This window comes from Cynocephalus volans, chromosome 10, assembly GCF_027409185.1.
Source record: "Cynocephalus volans isolate mCynVol1 chromosome 10, mCynVol1.pri, whole genome shotgun sequence".
NCBI classification, from domain to species: Eukaryota; Metazoa; Chordata; class Mammalia; order Dermoptera; family Cynocephalidae; genus Cynocephalus; species Cynocephalus volans.
In genome coordinates this window covers 131866996-131886770 of record NC_084469.1, presented here as the reverse complement: position 1 = coordinate 131886770, position 19775 = coordinate 131866996, and the positions used below count along the sequence as shown (strand labels likewise).

General features: G+C 47.1%; 3 protein-coding genes across 7 annotated transcripts in view; 1 reads left to right on the top strand and 2 right to left on the bottom strand.

Annotated features, from left to right (window-relative positions):
• DPEP2NB (DPEP2 neighbor) lies at positions 1–1985 on the bottom strand. The gene is given in 3 exon segments (XM_063110772.1): positions 1–240; positions 381–607; positions 1919–1985. Coding segments are annotated over 3 exon segments (396 nt in total). The 3' UTR covers positions 1–138.
• Positions 1986–5210: 3225 nt separating this feature from the next.
• On the bottom strand, positions 5211–7018 carry DDX28 (DEAD-box helicase 28). The gene has a single exon (XM_063112246.1). It carries the CDS (start codon positions 7015–7017, stop codon positions 5398–5400), a length of 1620 nt encoding a protein of 539 aa, XP_062968316.1. The 5' UTR covers position 7018; the 3' UTR covers positions 5211–5397.
• An 80-nt stretch (positions 7019–7098) lies between these two features.
• The window catches only part of DUS2 (dihydrouridine synthase 2), a 43749-nt gene continuing 31072 nt past the window's right edge, over positions 7099–19775 (top strand). The window contains exons 1-2 of one of the 5 annotated variants that reach the window (XM_063111691.1): positions 7103–7150; positions 18116–18258. In XM_063111691.1, coding sequence (XP_062967761.1) covers positions 18133–18258 — 126 coding nt within the window. In that variant the 5' untranslated portion in view covers positions 7103–7150; positions 18116–18132. Of the gene's footprint in view, positions 7151–16921; positions 16946–18115; positions 18259–19775 lie in introns of those variants that run through there. The other 4 variants (XM_063111692.1, XM_063111693.1, XM_063111694.1 and 1 more) reach the window with 4 other exon arrangements.

Here is a 19775-nt window from a genome sequence, read left to right as displayed (position 1 = left end):
TGGAAGGGGGCTCCAGGCTGAGGATGGCTCAGGCAGAATGGCTCAGATTCTATTTCCAGTGGTGGGCAGTGGAGGTCACTGCAGAAGAGGCATTGGCTGTCTTAGGCACTTAAACATCTGTCCTCTGTACAGAGTGGCTCAGCCAGCAAGCTTCTGCGGGGTCAGCCTGCTGCCACCATGCTGCAAGCACCAAAATTTGGGGCTAAAGCAACCTGGGCTTTGGGCCGACCCCGTGGCGCACTCGGGAGAGTGCAGCGACGCTCCCACCGCGGGTTCGGATCCTATATAGGGATGGCCGGTTTGCTCGCTGGCTGAGCGCGGTGCAGCCGGTCACAAAAAGACAAAAAATAAAATTAAAAAAAAAAAAATAATAAAGCAACCTGGGCTTCATCTGACTCAGCCAGAGCTTGACGTCTCTTGGGAACCCATCTGGGGGCTGGCTTCTCTGCTTCAGCCTTTGCTGGGATGGCCACAGGAGCATCCCCATAGACCCGGTAGCCACCAACCAGGCAGTATGTCTCCCCATGCCAGCCCACCTGCGTTTCTCCACACCATTGGTAGAGGACATGGTAGTGACCAGGTGTAGGAGTGGTGGGAGGCACTGCTGCTGGAAAGAGAAACAAAACTGATCCGTCATTTTTGGTTTCTACATTGTGCTGTCAAGATCTCCCCTCCCTCATGTATCTTCCTGTTTCTGGCTGAAGCCCTCTTATCTGCTTGGCATCCCAAACACAGCCTCGGCCTATCACCTCTGTGGGGCCCCTAGAGAAGGAGTGTTGGCTGCAGAGGCAATTCTGTGGAGCCGATGGCAGCTGCTGGAGACCAAAATATCTGTTTCCTGTTCCCAGAGAGAACAGTAGAACCTCAAAACGATTACTACCAGGAGCCCCTCGATCTGTCCCTCTCACAACTGAGAAAACATTTCTTCAAGTCTGTCACTTCAGAGGCTTTAATGGAAATGGTTTCCAAGTTTTGGAAACAATGATCTAATACAAATCGGTTTGTCTGAATTCAATATTCTGGGGCAAAAGAAAAATGGGTTAAGAACCCCTCTCACCTTGGCAGCTCTTCTTAGGCCCTGTTCATACTGCCTGCTTTAACTACACTGATCTCTAGTCCTCTGATACCTGTTTTATTCTGGGGGGGTGGCTGAATGGTACAAGGATCTGAACCCTTGACTTTGGTGTTATTACACCATGCTCTCACCAACGTAGATAACAGGCCAGCCCTCTGATACTTTTATCTAGATTTCCTAATACTTTCTAAGGTCAAATACCGAGGCAGAGTGACCAGGAGGTTCAGAGCCAGGTTCTGGGTACCAAGTCTAGGCTCAATGAGCTTTCTCCCATCAACCCAACCCCCGAGATGCCACATCCTCAGGCCTCCAGTCTCAGCAGCATTTCGTCACTCCCTTTGGCTCTTCTGCTCTTCCTGGCTGTGATGCCACCCTTTCCCCCAGACTCAGTAGCTCAGACTGGTCTGATTTGTCTGAGGGGTGCATGTATGTGTCTACATGACACCATGGTGAAGGTGCCTGGATCTGAAGGTGAGGTTCATGAGCAACCTTTAACAGCTCTTCTTCAAACTGCTCCATTTATCAGTTGCCTACAAAAGCACACTTGGCTTTTGTTAAGAGGTCAATCAGGAAAGAGTCTGAATGGAAGCATCTTGCAGCCCGAAGGGAAAAGCTGGATTTACAGATTAGAACCTTTCTGAACACTTGTCCAGAGGTGATGTTTCACTTGCCGTCAGCAGTGAGTAGGAACACTGTGGGTCCCTGAGGGGCCCCGGTCAGTGTGAATAGTGATGGCTGGGGAAGCTCTGGGTGTGGCGGGGAAGCCCAAAAGGACCATGTGGCCACCAGGTGAGGTTGTGGGTACACCAATGCCTTTTATACAGATGCCTGACCCGGGCCTACCTGCTGCTCTGCCCTCCTAAGGAACTGAGGAGAAGTTTGATTGGATATAGAGAGTCCGATCAGACATTCTCTCAATCCACCACTCAGACTGCTACCTTATAGAGAACAGGTAGGGAAGTTTCCCCTAGGGCACCACATTTGTGTAGTTACTCTGCCATGGAAACTGAGAAGGTCTCTGTGGTCATCACTGCCCAGTGAGGTCACATAAAGCATCTACAACTTGAGGGACAGGCTTCAGGCCCTTGAGGTTTTTGTGGAGAGCAGGGCAGAGGTCAAGAGAAACCCTGCCCGGGACCTCACATCTGGTGCTCCCCTCTCATGCACTAATCAGGTAGCTGCTCCCTGTTGAGTACAGCTGTGGGCCGGCACAGCCCCAATGACCACAGGAAGGCAAAAGAAACCCAAATTTTGAGATTTGCTGGAGAGGGAAGATCAATGTATTAGTCAGCTAGGTTGTGTAGCACTGATCCTAAGCATTGAATATTGGAGAGGCAGAGGTTTGGACGGAGTAGTGTATCAGGAAATGCTTGTTGGAGGCGGGCCTAAGGATAAGTGAGATTTGGATACCTGGAGAGGAGAGGAAAGACATTGCGGTTGTGAAGAATAAGAATAAAGAGAGGCTCTTCTTGACCTTGTTCTGCTCCAAATGAAAATTCACAGAACCCTCACATTTTCACAACTAGGGGCTCAAAGAAACCAAGGGGTTAAGGGGCCTACCTAAGATCACAGAGGTAGTAGAAGCATGTTCTGCTCACTGGTAGGGCTTCATTTGGTGCTCCAGATTTATAGCTGATAGGAATGTGAGGACAAGCCATCTCACTGAAAGGAGACGGACACTGGGAGGAATGTTAAAGATGCTCCAAGGCAAAATGAGTCTCAAATAACTTCTCAAAGTGGAAATGATGGGTCCATTTTAACATGAAATTCAAAACAAATTAATGACAAAATGACAATTCAAAATGACAACACTATTACCCTCCCATGTCCTCAGAAAAGGCAAACAATGACAATAAATCCCCTCACCAGAAAAGGATGAGATGTGGGCTCAGTAGCAGCCCAGGTGAAAAGCAGGGTCAACACTGTGAAGAGGTGTAACTAAAAGACACTTACTTTTGGTCCAACTTAGGAGGAAATAGACAACTCTGTCCTTAGACTGATCAGGCCTACATTAGGAGACCATATTTGAGGCAGCCTTTGATTTGGCATGGCCAAGAACTTCCTATGAATGAGAGATAACCTTCAGGTGGGGGCTCCCTTTTACTGGCTTTGAATAAGCAAACATGGACAAATTCTTAACTGGGGCTGTTGCAGAGGGGATGTGCCCAGGAGGCAGAGATGGCCTAGAGGTTGGGCAACCTTGCTTGGGAATCATAGCACCTGCTTACTTGCTTGAATTAGCATGGTGCATGTTAGGACAGACAGAATCCAAGTCTAATTAGAACAAATTGCCAGGGGAGTGGGGATGGAGGATGATAGGACATAAAATGTGAAGGGGAGGATTCTGGGGGGAGGTTTGTCTTGGCAGGAGGGCCAACATGAGACCAATTCAAATTCTCCAAGGCTCTGGACAGAGTATTCGTCTGGGAGCATCCCTCTGATCTGGTAGGGGTACTGACACGTCACCAGGACCTGTCTGGGACTCGGGCAAGGCAGTACACCACAGACAAATGGTTTATCAACTTAGGAGGGCCCGAGAAAACCTGGGGAGCTTATAAAAATAGGATTCTTTGGCCAACCCTCAGAACTTAATCCGATCTGGAGTGGGGCCCAGTAATCTGCACCTTTAACAAGTTTCCTGGGCAGTTCTGCCACAGTGATCCATGGATAGAGTGACCAAATAGTCTAAACTGGGATACTTTTGAGAGTCGAAGTGGGCAATATTAAAAACCGTGCCAAGCCGAGCCCGTGGCGCACTTGGTAGAGTGCTGCGCTGGCAGCGCGGCGACGCTCCCGCCGCGGGTTCGAATCCTATATAGGACTGACCAGTGCACTCACTGGCTGAGTGCCGGTCACGAAAAAACGACAAAAAAAAAAAAAAAAAAAAAAAAAACTGTGCCAGAGGGGATGGCCCATTGGCTCAGTCGGTTAGAACACAGCCTTGTAACACCAAAGTCAAGGGTTTGGATCCCCTTACTCGCCAGCCACCAAGAAACAAAAAGACAAATATAATTGACAGCATGTAGGGGACTTGTAAAAACAAACAAACAAACAAACAAAAACCTGCCAGGCAGCAGATGTAAACAAGGAATATCCCAAGAAAACAGAAGTGTACAGTTTTCCTGTGCATAAATTACATTTGAGAAAAGCCAGCATGAGGGCCAGCCCGTGGCTCACTTGGGAGAGTGTGGTGCTGATAACACCAAGGCCATGGATTCGGATCCCTATATAGGGATGGCCGATTAGCTCACTTGGGAGAGTGTGGTGCTGACAACACCAAGTTAAAGGTTAAGATCCCCTTACCAGTCATCTTTAAAAAAAAAGAAAAGAAAGAAAAGCTAGCATGGTGGTTAAGAATACAACCTTTAGTGCAGAAAGATCAGATTCTGTCCTACTTTTTTGTGTTGTCTTGAACATGTTTTTTTGACCCTTTGAGCCTCAATTTCTTCATATAAGAAAGAGAACTATAAGTGTATATTCAGTAGAGTATTCTCTTGTGGCAAAGGTTGCCCTGGACCCATTTCTGTCCTGTGCAACCTTACCCTTTTCAGTGTGCCAAGTATTTTTAAGTTGTTTTGTGGAACATTATATTTCACTCTTAACTCTTCTCTACTTCAGGCAAAGCTCATATAATGCCATAGAGACCAGAACCCAGGAGATAGTGAGAGGATACAATATGCTTATTTTACCAGTTTCATAAAACAGTTTAATCATCTCTCCTCATCTTCCATCCCCAAGAGATGGGACAGAAGGCAGGGCCTGGAAATGCACAACAAGCAATACTTCTATGTCAGTCTCCTTTTTACTTTTCTGCCTGTACTTCCTAAAGAGATTTCATCAAGAGTGCCCAAGCTCGCCTTGCACATTGTTGTTTAAGATAATCTCCCTACTGCTATAGTTACATCCCCTTTCCCTACTCTGGGGACTTAATATCTTTTGGGGGGCAGGAAATAAAACCTAAGTTTACAAATTAAAACATCAACTGAAAGAGCCTTTGTCCTAGATGTGGTGGTTTGGGGTGTGAATCCTCAGAATCCACTGAATTTTGTCCTAGTGGTAATTATTATTAGGGAAGACCCATAAAAAGTTAATTTATTGTTAGAAATAGTGACATGATACAAAGTCAAAATCCACTTTATTTGGGTGTCACGTGAAATACTGAGAGCCATGCTCAGTAGCTTACCCTGAAATCCTGGCCAGCAGCTCATCGGCCTTCATGGAGGTGACAGGGCAGCCCAGTGCCTCCCACTGACAAGTGTGCTCACCAACCCAGGACACTGGAAAAGATCCCTGTTTTGGCATCACATTTAAGCCAGCCAAAATCAGGTTTGCTGAGGCAATGTCTCTCTCACTGAGGACTCTAGTCCTGGAAGGCTTCTCCTTCGGCGAGCTGCCAGCTCAATCTTCTGAACCAGGCTCACATCCCAGGGATGAGTCACAAAACTGATGATGGTTCCTGGCACCTTGCTCCCCACACGGCCCACTCTCCCAGCTCTGTGGATATAATCTTGCAGGGTGAGGGGGAAATCATAATTGACAACCAGCTCCACATGGGTGCTGTCCAAGCCCCGAGAGGCTATGTCTGTGCAGAGAAGTATGTCTCGGGAGCCCTTCTGGAAGCGCTGGAAGATACCTGCCCTCATTGAGGCTGGCATTTGCCCCTGCAGCCTTAGATGTTGGATTTTGTGGTCATCCAGAATATATCCCAGCCAGTTCACAGTACTGGAGCTATTACAGAACACCAGGACAGTTCCTGAGGGTCCACTCCTATCTGCTCTGTCATGCTGCTTGAGGATCTGCACCAACTCAGTTACCTTCTCTGCTCCCTTCAGCCTCATAAATGTCTGTCTGATATGGGGCATGATGCAGTGGAGCTTGGAGCTAGTGATGGTGGTGAGAGAGTCTGGACTGGAGACTTTTTTCAGCAACTGGCCTACCCCTTCGGGAAATGTAGCTCCCACCAGCACTAACTGAGCTTTGGGATTGAAAGGGTCTTCTAAGTCAGCCGGGCCTTCTGCAACATTGCTCTTCTCGAAGATGTAGTCCACGAGTTCAAGGAAGCTTTCATCCAGTAATGTATCTGCCTCATCCAACACCAAGAAGGAAAGGTGCTCCAGGCTGATCAGTCGACTTTTTAGGGCCTTCCACAGAGCCCCCGGCGTGGCCACTAGCACATCTGCGGAAGGTTGTTTGGACAGCTGCAGCCTGATCCTACGCATACCATGGCCTCCCCCTAGCTCCCGCACCTGCAGGCCCAAGGAGCTGCCCAAGGGCTGGGCCACGGCCTGCACCTGTTCGGCTAATTCTCGGGAAGGCACAAGGACCAGGCCCCGGGGATCGGGGATACGGCGGAAGTCCAGGCTTCGCCCGCCTACCAGCCGTTGAAGCAGCGGTAGTAGGTAGCTGAGAGTCTTACCACTGCCGGTTTCCGCGGCGCAAAGGACGTGGCGGCCGCTTAGTAGTGGGGGGATGGTGCTCGACTGCACGGCTGTGGGCCGAACGACTTCGGGCGAAGCCTCCTGCAGTGCACGCAAGACACGAGGTTCTAGACCCAGGTCCGCGAAGCTGCCCTCGGAGAGGTTCCGTAGCGCTGGCGCCTCGTGTTGCACGCGTTCGATAGAGAAGTAGTCCCGACGCGCACGCCGGCTCCTCCAGCCACGAGACGCGAGAGGCGCGCATTCCCAACGGCCTAGCGTGAGGCGTGCCGGCTGGTTCAACTCCGGTCGCCGCGCCGAGACCAGCAGCCGTCCAGGTCGCACCAACACCGGCCGTGGGGCGCTCCGCCCTGCGCTCTGCCGCTGTTCCTGCCGCCGCTGTAGACTCCGCGGAATACGTACCACCGGCAGGGGCTTGTCGGGACCGCGGACCACCAGGTCCCGTCGGAGTTCCAGGAGCAACCTAGTCACGAGCAATACCGGCCGCGTCGGCCGTGCCAGAGCCATATTTCCGTGGAGCGGGGAGGCGCACTCGAGTGACGTCATGGACGCGCCGCAGCCTCGAGTACGGTGGCTGGTGCGGCTCAGTACCGCGTGCGGAGCTGGAGAAGTAGCATCCGTAGAGTTCAGCTACTGCGAGGTCTGTAGGTCCAAACCCGGGATGGCAACGCCAAGAGCCCGGCCAACTTTGGGGAAGGGCGTGTGGTGGAGGCAGGACCGGGGTTCGGCGATAGGAGGCAGCGATGGGACCCTGGCCCTATGGACCAGGAGGGCGGAGGGCTTAGGCGATTGGGTGCCGCGTTTCTGCGATTCTGCATTGTCGTCGTCATTGCCGCTGTGATGGCTTGTTCAGTGCCAGTCTCCTACTGTAAACTCCGAGGGTGCGGCGATGTTTTCCCAGATGTGGTACCCGCGCAAAGTCTGGTAATACCTGCTTATTGAGCGTCTGAATGAATGGTCAGACCTGGGGGCCGAGACAGGGGTCGGGAGTCGGAGATCTAGGCTCACCGGCCCCGACCTCCCCCGCCAATGCCCTGCCTTCCTCCGGCGGAGAGAGTAGAGTCCAAGCTGGTGGCTTTCAGTTTATTCTGTCTCTGAAGTGGGAGGTAAGGTCTTTAGGCTTTATTTCAAGCGGAGTCATCTCTTCTTTACGCTTTTTTCCTCCCTTTTCAGTCAAAGTTCACCCTCCACTTCTTAGTAACCCCTCCCACCTTCTCATCCTGAACTCACCACTCTTGCAGCGCGCTCTCCTCCACTGGCTTCTCAGTCAAATGCATAAATTACTTGAATAGTAGGAAGGAGGGTCCTGCTACCCTATGAAGTGATCCGGTATGTGGCTTATATCATATAACCTGGTCAGGCAGAATATTTTACTTGATTTTTTTTTTTCCTTTTTTCTTTTTTCTAAAAGACGACCGGTAAGGGGATCTTAACCCTTGGCTTGGTGTTGTCAGCACTACGCTCAGCTAGTGAGCGAACCGGCCATCCCTATATAGGATCCGAACCCATAGCCGCACTCTCAGCACCGCATTCTCCCGAGTGAGCCACGGGCTGGACCTTACTTGATTTTATTTGAATGCAGATGTTCAGATTGTAAAAAAAAAAAAAAGAACTACACTTCATACTTATTGAAGAGATCTAAAGGAAGAATGGATGTCATATCTTTTTTGTTTCTGGGGTAGGAGATGAGGTAAATGTGGATTGACTACCTGGGAGGTTCTTAACACCTGGGCAAAGTGTTTTAGTTTCATCGAATACCATTAAAAAGAGAAAACTTGTCAAAATTTCAAATACCATTGTGATACATCAGTAGACTCTTGTAGAATTACGTTTAGCCAGCGGAGATGTTACCGAACTCAAGTCCGGCTACCAGCCGCCAAACAAAAACGACTCCAAAGTCGAATGTTTGTGAAGAAGGAAGCTTTATTCAGGACGGGGAAACCTATAATCTGAAGGAGATGTTAGATTAACCCGTCTCCCGGTAAACCTGAAGGAGATGACCAATCTAAAACCATCTCAAAAACTCAGATTTATTGAGGGGTTTTTATGAGGTAAGGAGGGAGTGAAAAGCAGGAGGGGGAGAGATGAGCTGCGAGGGCTATGTGTAAGGGGCTGAGTGCAAATTCTCGTCAAAGCTTCTTCTCCCTTCTGTTCTTGTCCTTGACATTATCTTAGGGTCCTATAGGATTCTGATTTGTTTCAAAGTGGAATTGCTCTATAAATATCTTCCTTGGTTTCTCAGGGTCTGAAAAACAGCTCTATACTTAGGAAAATAATGTCATCTTACCTTGTAACTAAAGTTCAAAATATCAAATAACCATGGGAAAAAAAGGAACTTAGAGAAATACATGCAAGGAAAAAACTGTCTTTTAAAAAAATTTTGCTACAGCCCAGGCGGTTTTAGGTTTCCACATGGCTTCACTCCTGCTCACTCCAGCAGAGTTTTGAGTAGTGGTGGGTGAACAGAGTCCTTGGACAGAGTAGTGGTTCCAAAGTGAAGGTGATTTTGCCCCTGTCCCCTGTTCCCCACATTTGACAATGGCTGGAAGTATTTATAGTTATCACATCTGAGGAGGTGCCACTGGCATTTAGTGGATATAGGCCAGCCATGCTCTCAGTATCATGCAAGGCACAGGACAGCCCCCTGCAGTAAAGAATTACCTGGCTCAAAATGTCAGTAGTCTACTGTTGGAAAAGGTGGACAGAGGTTGAGGACTGAGAAGTGGCTGAAGTTACGACATATACTCTCACTTCATGTAGGCACATTTACCACACTCTTACATTGGCCCTGCCCCATCCTCACAATCTGTAGCAGGCACACTGATGCCATTGCTTGTAATGGCCTTGGGATCAGGAATCTTGGGGCCTCTGAAAGTCATAAACACAGGAAGGAGTGATTCAAAAAGTTGAAGCTGTAGAACAGACATTTAGAGAGAACAAACTGTCCTCATGTAGTTGGAATGTGCTAGATGAGATGTGTTGTGGGGTGTATCATTCCAGAAGGCTGAACTAGAACCCATGGGTGACAGTGAGGCAGATTCTGAACTTGATATAAAGAAGTGGTATAGCAACTAGAATTGCCCAGATCTGTCTTAAGTATGCTGAGTTTTCTGTCATTGAAAAGTTCATTTATAGGCCAGATGACCACTAGTTGGTAATATGATAGGGGAAGGTTGATATAAAGGATACCCCAAGATTTTGTGATTCTATACTACTTTTAGGAGTCTTTCCAAGATCCCAGAGCTCCTTGTTCCTTATCTAAGTAGTTCCTTGGATGTCTGACCTGGTAAGTTTCATTCATTTCTATGTGCCACTGCTTTTCAGATATTAAACAAAGAATTGCTTTGCACCAAGCCAGAACAGACACATTGGAGGAATTATCAGAAAAGAATAATACATAGGTATGGATGTGCATTTGAGTTTTTCAAATACACAGGGCAGGGTAGCTCTTTAGTATATAGCTGCTTTCTCATTATGCTCAAGCCCTTATAATACCTCAAAATCTCATAGGGGTTGGAGCTTGTCTGAGACTGTCTCATCCCAAGACCCCTGATTTCTTCTTGTCATTTCATCAGACACTGCCCTAGCCCCTTCATCTTTCCCTTTTACTCACAGCAGACATTGAGTAACCTTTAGTTGTTATTGAGACACATGTTTTATAGGTAGTGCTTTAGAAATAGGAAAGGTTTTCTTATTGTGAAAAAAATACAAGCTTCTGGGAGCAGGAACTTGGTATGTTCCTTGGATCTCAGGTAATAATGGTATATTCATTCATTCATTCATTCAACAAATATTTTCTGAACACAGTGCATGTGCCAGCCACTGTTCAGACAGTGAACAAAACAGACAAAATTCCTGCCCTTATGGAGTTTACATTCCGATTTAATTGGTTTGGGGTAAGGCCTGGAAATTGGTTTTTTAAAAACTTCTCCAGATGAGGCTAATATGTAGTCAGGTTTGAGGATCACACTTATAAATGAAGCACTTTGGGAATTGTAAGGTATTGCAAAAATAAAAAGTGCTGTTAGTATTCCTTTACTGTGCCCCCATTTTCCTACATGTCTCAGGATTGTTGTGTAGGTACTGACCATTCTCTCTTTAGCCCTTGTCACTATATGCCTGGACCCTTTTACCGTCTTTCTAATCCAACTCCCTACCTCCTTCCTGTCTTTTGCCCTTCAGTCTATCATCTGTTGCCCGAGTGATCTTACTAAAGCATAGCTATGGCCGTGTCACCCCTTGACTCAAAAGCCATTAATGGATCCCTTTTGCCTACAGATTATCTCCTAATCACTGTCCATAATCTGTCCCAACTTCATCTTCTGTTGTTTCCTTACCTGAATCTTGTTCACTGAAGTCGTGGTTCCCATGCAAGTTGGATAAAGGCCTTGTAGTTCTTTACTGGGTAATCAAGGGAATGGAGTAGTTATTCGTCGCCTCTAAAACCAAACTTGAGGGATGGCAAGGCACTTTAAATGCACTTTGGCTGTGGTAGAGCTGTTCTGTGGCTGAAGCATGAACTGAATTGTAGCTCTTGTACTTGGCCTGTTAACTTCTTTTTACAACAAACATGAGTTCCTGCCTTGTGCCAGATTATGTGCTCTGTGATGAGGATCTGGTGATGAACATGGTACAGCACTTGCTTTCATCTTATGGTGAAGGAGGCAGATTGACAGACAGTTACTCTTGTAGTTACAAGAGTATGATCCATGCCAGGACAGGAGTGAGCTCAGAGGAGGTGCCTTTACCCTGTGTTTGGGAAATGTGCATCAGGGAAGGCTTTCTAGAGGAGGTGACATCTGTACTCAGGTTCTGAATGTCTAGCAGGAGTCAGCCAGGTGGAGGAATAGGAATGTAGCTCCTAAGGAGGGGCAGCTTGTTCAGAGACTCCATACTGAGAGAGAGGAGGCTGGGTTGGGGAACTAGAAATACTCCAGAATAGCTTAGGCTTACATAGCATGGGGGAGCTAAGAGGGCAGAGGCAAATGATGAAAGATGAGGTTTCCATGGAAGGTAGGGACCAGACTTTATTTGCTGTGTTAAAGAATGTAGACTTAATTCTAAGGGCAGTGGGGAAGGCTTCCAAGAATGGGACTGTCACCTCTGATTTGTGTTTAGAAGGACCCCTCTGGCTGCTCGAAGGAGTATGAATTGGAAGGAATGAGCCTGGAAGCAGAGAGAGACTTGTTTGGAGACTGTTGCCATGGTTCAGTTGATAGGTGATGGCAGTGGCAGAGCCAAGGAGCTCCTTGAGGTCAAGAGCTTAGTTTTTTCCATTTCTTTACCCCTCACATATTGCTTTCCTCTTAAAAGAGCCAGTACATAATTATTGATGTAATGGTAGACTTTAGAGTGTGTTGAAAGTGTAAAAACCTGTTGATGAAAGCAGTCAACATTTATTAAGCCCTTATTGTGTGCCAGGAACTGTTGTGCATCATTGAATTTAGTCTTCACAGCATCTCCCCTGACAGATTCTACTGGAGAAGCTGAGGCTGGGCTGGGTTAACTAAGCTGCCCAGGCGCAGAGCTGGGATTCAAGTGCAGGTCTGTCTGATTCCAGAGCTCAGGATCTTAACCATGATATACTATATTGCCTCTTTCTCTTGTGAATATAATAGGTCATTTTAGGTTTTTCTCATTTACACATGTTTTGAGTGGGGAAATAGGATATTTCTCTAAATCTTTAACTCTAGTTGACTTTCATTTTAACTCTAAATTTGAATTTTAAAGAAATTGATTTTTAAGCAAGGTTGTAGTCTTCAGAAAAATTGATGTGAAAGGGACTGGTAAAGTTTTTTCCATTCATTTCTTTCCCTGAATAGTGTTACGTTCAGTGTGAAAGCATATAATTAATGGGATATTGTATCCACACAAGTGAAGTCAAGGTTACTATCTAAGAAAGAAATTGGGAGTAATCAAGTTGGGAGTAATAGAGGAGACCAACCCTTCAAAGGAATGGTATAAGAGATTGTCTGAGAGTGAGTGAAAAAATGGGATCTGGGTGTGACCTCACAGTGGGGTGGGTGGGTGTGGCAGTAATTGGGAAGGGTGTGGGGGCTGCCTGGTTTTACTTTTAAAAAAAAAAAAATTATTTTATTTGTTAAATCAAAATTGATTATAAATATTTTTGGGGTTCAACATTGAGATATGTTGATCAAATCAATATTACTAATATATATATTGTTACAAATTGTAATTATTCTTTATGCCCCTTCTCCAATCTCTCCATCCCCCACTCCTCCCCCTCCCCCCTCTAATTACCCTAGATTTCTTCTCTCCTTCTGAAAGATTAATGGTTACTCTGTTGATTTGTTGCCTAGATGATCTGTCCAATGCTTAGAGGTGTGATCAGGTCCCCCAATATTATCATAGAGCATATGCTACTTCTGTCACTCTGGAATGGGCTTTGTGGAGAGAGACATCCTCTTCTTTTCTTTATCTCTGCTGGTGACTCTCCTTGTGTCAATGCACTCCAGTGGCTGGCAGACCATCTGCACAGAGGTTGTGTCTAGCCACTTTTGTGGCAGCCATAGTTATTGTGGTGGCTGTGGTGGGCCACACACATGGAGGTGATGTTTTTGGCATGCTCCTTGGCGCTGGTAGTGTGCCTGGTTATGGGGTGTGTCTGGTCTTCTTCTCCAGGCCTCTAGTCCCGGGCAGGCCCTGAGGTGCTGGTCCTGTGTGCCTGGTTGTGGGAGGGGGGGGATCCGGTCCCCCTCTACATGCCCTGGGTCACTGGGCGGGCCCTGAGGTGCTGGCGTGGTGTGCCTGGGGATGTGGGAGTGGGGTCTGGTTCCTGGCTCCAAGCCTCTGGTTCCCAGGCAGGCCCCAAGGTGCTGGTGGTGTGCCTGGACCGGAACTAATTTCTTGTCCTTTGCTTACTTCTAAAATGGGGGAACTTCCTGTGGGAACCAGTACTTGAGCTGTGTGGTTGAGCTAAATCGCTGCTTTGCTGCTGTTTCCCTAGGGAAGACTTTTTGTGCAGCTCAGGGTTTAATGGTTGACCTTACATTTACTTCCGGCTCTCCAGAGACCCGGTGGATCTGGGTTGTGTAGAAACTCTGATCTCTGGGGCCGGCCCGTGGCTCACTTGGGAGAGTGCGGTGCTAATAACACCAAGGCCCCGGGTTCGGATCCCATATACGGATGGCCGGTTCGCTCACTGGGTGAGCGTGGTGCTGACCACACCAAGTCAAGGGTTAAGATCCCCTTACTGGTCATCTTTTAAAAAGAAAAAAAAAAAAAAAAAGAAACTCTGATCTGGGCCTGTGTTTTTTCATTAAACTGCACCCCATGCAATTCTGCATTCCCGACCAGTCTCCTCCGAGTGGTCCTGCGCTGATTGGGGGTTGGATTGGTTGTCCTTGCTGTGTCCCAGTGTTCTCCAGTGGGCCTGTTTCCCCCACCGCCCATGCTACAAACACTTCCCATGAGACAGGCCTTGCCTTGGTCCCTTGCGATGACTCACCGGCCTCTGAGTGGCTCCCTTTTTTCAGTTGTTATGGCTCCTCGCTCCTGCGTGGGTCCACGGGAACTCTATTAGTGGTCTTGCTGTCCTTGGTGCTGCCAAGGCCCCCTTCTCCCCTTCTGCCTCCAAGCAACTCCATCTGAAGGGCACAGCTGCGGCTTCTGCCAGCTCCTCCTCCATGCGCTCTGCAGTTCCAGCATTAAAGCGGCTGCGGCCCGAAATGCTCAGAGCAGTTTTTTCTTTCTCTCATTGTGGTTTCTCCCGCCTTCATGAACTCCGTAGGTCTCTTCTCCTCTTCCCCTGAGCTCCAGCAGCCCCAGCTTGCCTGATGTTACATTTTTATAGTTGTAAATTGGTTGATTTGTGGGAGAGAGTGACGCTGGGAACCATCTATTCCGCCATCTTGGCTGGAACCTGCCTGGCTTTTCTGAGAGGAGCCTTCTTGGTGGTAGGGCATGTAAGGCACCTCTGTCAGTGTTCCAGAGGGAGTTCCCAGACCAGCCACCCTACAGGAGGGCTTCTCTTGGCTACCGCAGAGGTGAGTGTTCAGTTACATCTTACAAAGCAGCCACTAAAGGCCAGGTACTTGGGCTAAGCCCTAGAAACCTGGCAGTGAAGTAAGCAGCCAAGCTCCTGTCCTTGTGGAGCCTGTTGTCTTGGTAGTCTAGAGGAGGAGCTGGAGGTTAAACAAGAAACAACACTGATCAGTGTGGACACGTGGATTGTAACTGAACTACAGAGAAGTACAGGGTGTTGGGAGAGCATGTGACCAGGGACCTGAAGTGAACTGTCTGGTAGGGACACGTCTCCACAAAGGGGGCATTCAAGGACAAGGCAACCTTAGTGCAGGTGTGCATGGGCGAGTTGGGGAAAGTGTTCCAGATAGAGAGAACTGCAAGTGGGTAGGTCCCAGGGCAGCAGAGAGCTTGGTGTGGCAGGCTTTAAAAGAAGGCCTTGGTGGCCAGAGCAGAGAGAGTGAGGGGGAGTGAGGTGCAAGGTGAGGCTGAGGAGGTGGGTAGGACTGATCATGCAGCTGTTTGTGGGTCATTAGAAGGGTTTGAGATTTATCCTAAATTCAGTGAGAAGCCATTGAAGGTCATAAACAGGGGAGTGGTATTATTGGAGTTGCCCTTTTAAGATGCCTTGCTGGCTGTTGTGAAGAGAATGGATAAGAGGAAGCAAGAGTAGATTTGGGGAGACCCATTAAGGAGGCTGTGCTGAAGTCCTGGCAGGAGATAAGTGGCGGGTGTTTTGGTGCACAGTGGTGGCAGTGGAGATGGGGCTTAGCAAATGGACTAGAGTTATATTTGGAAGGTTATTTCAATAGGAGTTAGCAATGGATTGGATGTGGGGAATGTGGGGTTAAGGATGAATAAAGGGTGAGTGAAGGTCCTATTAATGACATGGGAAAGGTTTTCTTCCTATCCATTGGCCTGGTTAACACCTTCTCTCCCTTTAGACCTTGGATCAGAGATTTTTTTTTTAAAGGGAAGCCCTCCTCAACCCCCACCAGTCCCTTTCCTACTGAGATGGGCTCCCATAACTTCATGTAACTTCTTCATAGTACTGTGCACAGTTGTAATTTCACACATACTTGTAAGTTCCTTTTATACAACCGTCTCTTCTGCTGTACCTTTTTTACCCCTCATTATTTTATCTCTAGTGCCAGACACAGTGTTAGGCATATCAGGAGTTTGATAAAAATTGGATGAATAAGTGTTGGAGGAGGAGGCAGCTTAGGAAGGAAGATCAAGACTTAATTTTGTACATATTTAGTATAAGATGCCCATGAGACACCCAAGTGGGGTGTGTATTGAACAATTGGTGTGAGGTAGAGATACTTTTGGAGATCACCAGCATATATCTCATATTTTAAGCAATGGGAGTAAATAAATTTGTAAGGGAGATGTATGGAACTAGGAGGGAAGAGGTCCCAAGACTAAGGAGTTACTTCCACATGTGAATATAGGAGATGGACTAGCAAAGGAGACTTTTCAGGAGGGGACAGAGAGGTGGGAGGAAAACCAGGAGTGTGGGGTCAGGGAATCCCAGGAAGGAGAGAGATTCAAGGAAAAGGGGAAGGCTCAACCATGTCCATGCTGTTAGTGAGATAAGATGAGGACATAAATATCTAATAGATTGAGCAAATTTGAAGTACTTGGTGTCTTTAATCTGAGTAGTTTTGGTAGAGTGGCAGAGGTGGAAGCCAGGCTGGGGTAGGCTGAGGAGTAAAAAGAAAGTGGGGATAGCATCAGTAACTGAGCAGAGTGTACTTGGCTAGCTTTGTAACTTTTTAGAGGAGGCCATATGTTTTTTTTTAAATTAATTTATTTATTATTATTTTCTCTACATCCTAAGATGTTGTTGCAGAGCAGTTGGGATGGAGGGGGAGAGAAGAAAGGGGAGGGGGATAGGATAGGATGAAGAAGGGGGGAGGGTGGCATGGTCAAGGTCCATGGTACCCCTATCATTCCTGCAGGGGAGCCCAGGGGACTTCCGAGGGCTGGTTCATCATGGCTGGGCTGGATGTGGATGTTGGGGGACATGGCTGAGGCCATTGGTCCCCCCACTGCCCTGGCTCGGGAGCCCAGGGTGCTTCTGGCAGTGGCCTGGTGGTTGTCGCTGGGCTGCATGTAGACGTGGGGGTAGGGGTGTGGCTGAGGCCCTCAGTCCCCTCTGCCCTGGCTCGGGAGGGGAGTCCATATTTGGTTAGAGTTAATAAGTTGGTATTAATAGTGGTTGTTTCTGGGACATGGGATTTTGATTTTCTTCTTTTTACTCCTGTTGGCTGTACCTTCAAAGTATTTCTAGAATGTGACCACTTCTCAACACCTTCACTACCAGCTCTCTGGTCTGAGCCACCATCTTTCAAATTGATTACTGAATTGCCTTTTAATTGGTCTCCCTACATCTGCCTCTCCCCCAACAGTGCTCTTAACACAGCAGTCAGCGTGATCATGTGAAAGCGTGAGTCATATCATGTCACTCCTCTACTTGTATCCCTTTTCTGGCTCATTTCATGCACAGTTAACACCTTAGAGTGTTCCACAAAACCCTGCATAATTGACCACCATATCCTATCTTCTTACTGCTGTTACTTGTGTATCTGACGTCTGTTACTCTCTTCTTTCTTTTTCTTTTTCTTTTGGTGGCTGGCCGGTATAAGGATTGAACTGTGGACCTTGGTGTTATCAGCACCACGTTCTAAACAACTGGGCTAACCAGCCAGCCCTCTCTTCTCCTTTCTGTGTTCCACTCATGTTGGCCTGCTTCCCGTTCCTCCGACACACCAGGCAAGCTCGTGCCTTAGGGCTTTTGCATTGGCTGTTCCCTCTGCTATGCATTCTTCTGCTAGATATCGATTTGGCTAACTCATGTCTTTGCTCAAATCTTATCTTCTCATTGAAACCTGCCTCAACATCTCTATTTGAAATGGCAACCCAGGGAGGGGAAGATGGGGAGATATTGGTCAATGGGTACAAAGTTACCAGTAGATAGGAATTAGCACCAGTGTTCCAATACACAATTTAGGTCACTATGATTAACAATAATATATTGTATATTTCAAATTAGCAAGAAGAGAGGATTTTGAAAGTTCTGCCAATTATGTGTATTGAAATATCATAATGTACTCCATAAATATGTACAATTATGTGTCAATAAAATAAAAAAATATATATAATGGCAACCCACCCAGCACTTTCAATCTCCCTTCTCCCTGCTCTTTTTTATTCTATAGCACTACCAGTTTCCCAGCATACTATATATGTGGTTTATTTATTTATTTGTTTGTTATGCTATTGTTTTTTGCTTGTGTTCCCCAATAGAATGAAAGCTCTGTCAGAGCAGGAATTTTTGTCTGTTTTATTCTCTAACGTATTCCAAGGACTAGGACAGTGACTGACACAGACAAGGCACTTAATAAATAATTGTTAGATGAATGAATGAGCATATGTGCTCTTTTGTGGTCAGAGAAAGGGAAATTAGACTACTGTTTGTTGGAAGGAGGAAGGAAAGCCTGCCCTGGAGAACAGGAGATTTTCACCCCACAGATATGTATAATCAATTATGTTTCAATAAAAGAAAAAACAGATTTTCTCCACCTGAATCTCTGACTCTTATTTTCCCTTTCTTCAGGCTCTAACAGAAGAGGAATGATTGTGAATAACCTCTCTCTGTGCTACCACAACAAACTAATCTTAGCCCCTATGGTTCGGGTAGGGACTCTGCCAATGCGGCTGCTGGCCCTGGATTATGGAGCAGACATTGTTTACTGTGAGGTAAGAGGCTCCTGATTTTCCTGGCGGGCTTTTCTGCAAGTACAGCTTCCACATTTGTGTGTAGTAGTGGTCAGGAGTTGGGGGCGCAGAATGGGAACTCACTTGACAGATGCTCACTGAAGGCAGGAGGAGACAAATGCTCATGACACTGATGAGTTCTGTGAGCCCTGCTAAGGGCCCGGAGCCTGGGCATCCCGAGCCAGGCAGACAGATGAGCATCATGTCAGGTCACTGCCCTGGTCCCTATAGGAGTTAATATATATTCAGTACATGAATGAATGAACTCAAGTTAGGAAGAAGACCAGATTCAGGCTAAGGAAGCTGAGTGAAGTTGGTTTGGTAGCCACAGGATATTCTGGTGGTGGTAGCTAGTGGGTGAGTAGATATACTGAACCACCATCATCTCTCACATTGATTAATGAATTACTGGGATTTACAAGGGGAATAGGAGGGACTGTGCGGAAACATTGACTCAGAGCCTGAGGACTGGGGACTGGCTGCTCTGGAGGATATGAGGGTACTTCAAAAAATTCATGGAAAAATAGAATTAAAAGATAATATAAATCTTTCCATGAACTTTTTGAAGTACCCTCGTATTAGGGCTTCTGACTTAGGTTCAGAAAGCATCTGCTAGGAAAAATTGTTGTAGGAGTAGCTGATATTGGATAGTGAGGGAGTGTGAGCTCAATTGAACATGTATTGGAATTATCTGGGGAACTTACCCCAGCCCCCAATTCTTTTTTTTTTTTTTTGTCTTTTTCGTGACTGGTGCTCAGCCAGTGAGCGCACCGGCCATTCCTATATAGGATCCGAACCCACGGCGGGAGCGTCGCTGCGCTCCCAGCGCTGCACTCTCCCGAGTGCGCCACGGGGTCGGCCCCAGCCCCCAATTCTGATGTGCTCTCCTAGTGGGTGTGAGAAGTTCAAGAAGAAGTTCCCTAAGTGCTTCCTATATTTCCATCTTTAAAAGCCACTGGTGGGGACCAGCCCATGGCTCACTCGGGAGAGTGTGGTGTTGATAACACCAGGGCCACAGGTTTGGATCCTATATAGGGATGGCTGGTTAGCTCACTGGGTGAGCGTGGTGCTGACAACACCAAGTCAAGGGTTAAGATCCCCTTACCAGTCATCTTTAAAAAAAACAAAAAACAAAAAACCCACTGGTGGTGGGGGTAGGGTAGGGAGGTGACTGTGGATATAAAGGGGCAACACAAGGAATCCTTGTGGTGATGGAACTATTCTGTGTCTTAGCTGTATCAATGTCAATATCCTGGTTGTGAAATTGTACTAGGGTTTTGTAAGATGTTACCGTTGGAGCAAACTGAGTAAAGGGTACATAGGATCTCTCTCACATTCTTACAACTGCATGTGAATCTACAATTACCTTAAAATAAAATCACTGTGTACAGAGTTTAATTAAAAGGAAATTAAAAAGGAAACCACTGTGTATAGAGATGGAAGGGCTTAAGAGGGGACTTGGGGAAAATATACCCTTATATACTTGATGTGTGTGTTGT